Source organism: Monoraphidium neglectum (genome assembly GCF_000611645.1).
Source record: "Monoraphidium neglectum strain SAG 48.87 unplaced genomic scaffold scaffold04387, whole genome shotgun sequence".
NCBI classification, from domain to species: Eukaryota; Viridiplantae; Chlorophyta; class Chlorophyceae; order Sphaeropleales; family Selenastraceae; genus Monoraphidium; species Monoraphidium neglectum.
In genome coordinates, this window is record NW_014009242.1 from 1 (window position 1) to 4556 (window position 4556).

At 64.2% G+C, this 4556-nt stretch overlaps 3 protein-coding genes across 3 annotated transcripts; 2 read left to right on the forward strand and 1 right to left on the reverse strand.

Moving 5' to 3' along the window:
• Positions 1–366: 366 nt before the first annotated feature.
• Positions 367–800, forward strand: MNEG_14297 (hypothetical protein; the record flags this gene model as incomplete). Its single annotated transcript, XM_014037229.1, has 2 exons — positions 367–384; positions 552–800. The coding sequence occupies 2 exons, from the start codon at positions 367–369 to the stop codon at positions 798–800; spliced, it is 267 nt and encodes an 88-aa protein (XP_013892683.1).
• A 694-nt stretch (positions 801–1494) lies between these two features.
• Positions 1495–2478, reverse strand: MNEG_14298 (hypothetical protein; the record flags this gene model as incomplete). Its single annotated transcript, XM_014037230.1, has 1 exon — positions 1495–2478. One exon carries the CDS (start codon positions 2476–2478, stop codon positions 1495–1497), a length of 984 nt encoding a protein of 327 aa, XP_013892684.1.
• An 827-nt stretch (positions 2479–3305) lies between these two features.
• MNEG_14299 (hypothetical protein) lies at positions 3306–3476 on the forward strand (the record flags this gene model as incomplete). Its single annotated transcript, XM_014037231.1, has 1 exon — positions 3306–3476. A coding segment is annotated over one exon (171 nt), but the record flags the coding sequence as incomplete, so codon positions are not given.
• Positions 3477–4556: the final 1080 nt, after the last annotated feature.

Genomic DNA, 4556 nt, shown 5'->3' on the forward strand with positions numbered 1-4556 from the left:
AGGAGCCATTGGCAAAACCGCAGACTGACATCCGATTTCCAAGGCGATCAGCAACCCAACCCTGAACACACACACACACACACACACACACACACACACACACACACGCACCCAGCACACACACATGCGCGCGATCATGTTTGCACACATCATCCTCCCAGGAGCTGTTGCTGGCAGAGCCGCCCGCCAGCCCGCCAGACCTGTTCCTGCCAAGCGTTGACAGGGAGCGCGCCCGGCAGCGTGAGGAGAAGGCCCTGCGGGTGAGGAGTCGCACACTTAAGTGCCGCGCTGACCTCTCCGCTTGCCCGCAGGGCTGCTTGCTGCGCAGCCTGCTGCTGCTGCAGATGCACGCGATGTTGGGTAAAGATGTTGGCTTTCCCTGTCGTTTCTAGGACCTAGCATCCGCATCCTTCCCCCTGCGTCCGTGCAACCACGTTTACCCAGAAAGGACGTATGGGACTCCCTGGCGCATAATCTTGACCTGCGTGCCACGCCAGGCCCAGGCCCCTTCTCATACATCTGTCCCCACGAACTGCCCTCTGCCCCTGCAGCAAGCCGAGGCAGATCTGGCCAAGGTCGGCGTCGGCGTGACCAAGGAGGCGCAGTCCATCTTTGACGCCCTCTCCAAGACGCTGCCCTGCGTGTGGCAGGGGCGGACGATCCTCGTGATGGACGTGGTTACCGTGCCGCCGCCGTACACTCCCAGCAGCTGCGCCGCCAAGGCAGGGGAGACGGGCGCGCTCGAGCGCATAAAGCGCGTGCTGACGGCGGAGCGGCAGCGGCTGGGGCTGGCAGTGTAACGCGCGCTGTCCCGTCTTGCGGTGGTGTGGGATGCCAGGCGTGCGGGGGCCTGATCGCAGCCGGGCAGAGCATGGCATGAGGCAGATGCACAGCGGCAGCTCCGCTTCTCAGCTCAGGAGGGGCAGTAGCTGGCTGGGTGGCCAAACTTTGGCTTCAGGCTGGCTGCTGGCGATGGTTGCCTATTGTGTATGTGATGTGACCCTGCTTTGCTAGCGCAGCTGTTGCAAGTACGCAGTTGTCGTGTGTGGCGGGCATGAAGTGTGCAAGAGGAAGCGCACGCATGGGCCATGGCGAAGGCCGCCCATAAGTGGCATGCATGGCAGCAGCTGCTCAACAATTGCTTGCTGACAGCACGGCACACATGCGAGGCCCTGCAGGCGTGCAGGAAAGTGGAAGGAAAGTGCATCCAATTTGCAAGAGCAAGGCGAGCCGCTGCTGCGCCCTGCGCACCAAGTCCAGGGGGGCGTGTGATGCAAAGCGTACCAAGATGCCATTGCCGGATGTTGTTTGCATTGGTGATTGCATGTGCCATTGTTCGAGTTTGCTTGGCAAGCGTAGCGTTTCCCCCAAAATGATTGATTGGTCCCACAACCCAGCATGATCAAGCGCTGCGCAGCCGGGAATCATCATGTGGGCCCTTGCCCCTGCTGGAGTGCGTGACGTCACGATGGCTGCGGATGCACCGCCGGCTAGCTACGCAGCGCCCCCGCGCGCCGCGAGCAGGCGCTTTGCAAACTCATAGAGATGCACGTCCTGCGCCTGGCTCTCCAGCAGCAGCTCGCGCGTCCTGGGGGACAGCGCCTCCGCGCTCAGCGCGTCCGGCGCCGCGTTCGCGACCACCATCCGCGCCGCGGCCTCGGCCCCGGCCGCGGGCGGCAAGCCGAGGAAGGCGCGCAGCCGCCGGACGTAGGCCGGCATGTCCTCCGTGAGCCCGAAAAACGGGACGGCGGCGGACGCCAGGTTCGCCTTGGCGCGCTCGAGCATCTCGCTGTCGGCGTGTAGCGCGACGTCCCGCAGGCGGTTGTTGGTGATCGACGCCCAGAAACCATCCCCAGACAGCACGCGCGTCTGCGTGTTCTCGAGGTAGAGCCGCGTGATCATCGTCCCGTTGTTGATCGCCGCCGCGAACGCGTCGATGGTGGTGCATTCAGGGCAGCGGCGGAGCAGCACGTGCGGCGCCGCGCGCATCAGCCAGCGGTAGTGGCTGACGATGCGTGCCAGCGGGTCGCGCAGCACGGTAGTGTACACGCAGGGCGCGCGCTTCGGCAGCGTGGCGTTTAGCAGGATGCAGGACCCGAAGTGGAGGTGGCCCATGAGGTAGTCGAGCTTGACATTGCGCCCCGCGGCGCCGACTGCCGCGCGCGCCAGGAATAAGCGCTCGTCATGGTCTTTGCCGGGGAAGGCGTGCGCCCAGACGCAGGTCTCATTGCCCGGCTGCGGGTCGTCGTCGCCGAGCGCGTCGCGCGTGCAGTTGAGCTCGCCCAGGAACCGCTGCAGCGTCAGCGCGAGGGATGTGCCGCCGGTCTTGGGGATGTGCAGGAAGACGAGCGGCTGGGGGCGGGGCGGCGGCTCGTCGTCGGCCTCGGTGAGCGGTGTTGCATCGGCTCGGGCTGCGCCGGCCGCGAGGGCGGCATACAGCAGCACGGATAGCAACAGGAGACATCTGGGAGCGCGCATGTCCGTCTAGCTGCTAATATTATGTGTATAAGGCAGGGAAGGCGTGCCGTTTTCAGGAACGCGCCAAGATTGACACGGATGTGTCATGCGCGAAAAGGGAGCGATGACAAGAAGGGACTTCAAGAATAATGATTCTTAGATGGGATTCGCGTCGTGGCAACATGCTGCGAGGCCGTGCGTGTACTTTGTAACATGCCGCCTGCTCGTGCTGTGCGCGCTCTGTATGTCAGCATTTGGCACATGGCCGCACGGTCAGACCCGGTATTGGTGTCAGGGCTGCGGTGCATTGAAGACGCGGCTCTCAGAGGCGCACACTGTTCAGAACTGAATAGCCCTGGCATGGGTGCTTGCTCATCATGTGTACACCCGGGTGTAGGCTGGCATCGGTCATCCTGTTTCTACCTTGCGCTGATGGTTTTGTTGTGAAAGTGCGTGGCGCAGAGTGCCAAGTGCGCCTTGATGATCGAGCTCGTCGGTCACAGTCGAGGTCCGGAAGGGCTGCCGCCCTGGCCAAACAGCTGGTTGGCTGCAGCCTTCATAACCAGAGAGTTGACAAATTGGACAGGAAATGGATCGCGTTGGGCAGGGATTGAAGAGGCATGTTGAAGAAACTAAAACATGTCGAGCCTTCAGCAGCACGGCATCGCGACTTGCACATGCGTGGCACGCGTGCATGGCGCGCAGGTGGTGCAGCAAGAGGCCGTTTGTTGACCCAGTGACGACGAGTTACGGTCTGCCATGGGGGTGCACTGACACTGCATACCGCGTATGAAAGGATCACTTAAGACTGTGCGGTCAGGGTTGGAATACCAGTCAGATCCAACCAGATGCAGCAGCGTGCCACGACACACATCCACTGTGGCGCGCAGCCCTTGGCGTTCAAGTCGCGGACTTCGACGCTCGACACGACCATATGCTGTCGTGTGCAAGGGCGGGAGGCGGTTGCGATAGGAGAGGCCACGCCTAGGACACTTGCAGGCTTCAAGCGTGCGGTTCAGGTGCGCATTGCGTGACTCACATTGATTTCGCGACATGATGTACATAGCCGCGACCTCACCGGCCATGGGGCTGTTTTGCGGCGAACCCGTCAATGCGCGGCGCCAACCTGCTGCCCAGCCTGGGGAGGCCTGTCAGTGAAGCAGCCGTCATCAAAGCCACACGCACAGCGCCAAATGGCGCAGAGCTTGGAAGCGAAGAATGCAGCGCAGCCTGCACAACAGGCCCCCGTTACGGCACAACTGATTGCAGGTGTCGCTGCTGGCGCCGCTGTTGCTTGGAGCCACATCGGGCCGCAATCCAGCAGCCGCGTGCACCCCTTACTGGAACAAGATGCATGTGAGAGCTGGGACCTAGCTACGGGCGGCATGCACCAGCCCACGTCAACAGCCAGCGGTTGCTGCCACGACACATCCGTCGCAATTGCAGCCTTGCATGCTCGCGTTGCGATAGGGTTCCTTTCAACAGCCTGCGCGGATCATCTCATTGCACGCTTTCAGCCGCGCACCGCCCCATCTGATGACCCTCAAACACAGAGCACCCAGGCTCTGCTCACCACCAAGGCCCCCGCGGCGCCGCAGCCAAGGGTCGTGCACACGCACGGCAGGACGCCGGCCGTCGCGCAAGCCGGCCGTGCCGCGGGCCCGCCGCCCTCGGCCGCCGCCGCGCGCTCTGCCTGGGCAAGGCCCGAGGTCCGCGCGGGAGCCAGCATCGCGGCCGCCGTCCTGGCGCTTGCTGTCGCCGCCGCCGACAACGCCAAGCGCGGCGCAGGCGGCGCCGCCGCCGCCGCTGCGCCGCCGGCCGAGCCGTCGTCCCAGCCGTCGGCCGATGTCGTGGGGGAGTGCGAGGTGGTGGGCCCGGCGCCGGCAGGCGATATAGGGGTTCCACCTCTTCATGATGTCCAGGATGTTTTGGATGACGCAGCCAGCGCAGCCAGCGCGGCAGATGGTGCGAGCAGCGCTGCGGGTGGCCTCACAGGCGTCGAGCTGCTGCTCCAAGCGGCGTCTGCGTCGGCCGGCCTGCTGGTGGACGAGTTGAGCGAGGTCGCCCGCGTGGCCGGCCGCGCCGGCGCGCCCGCGCTG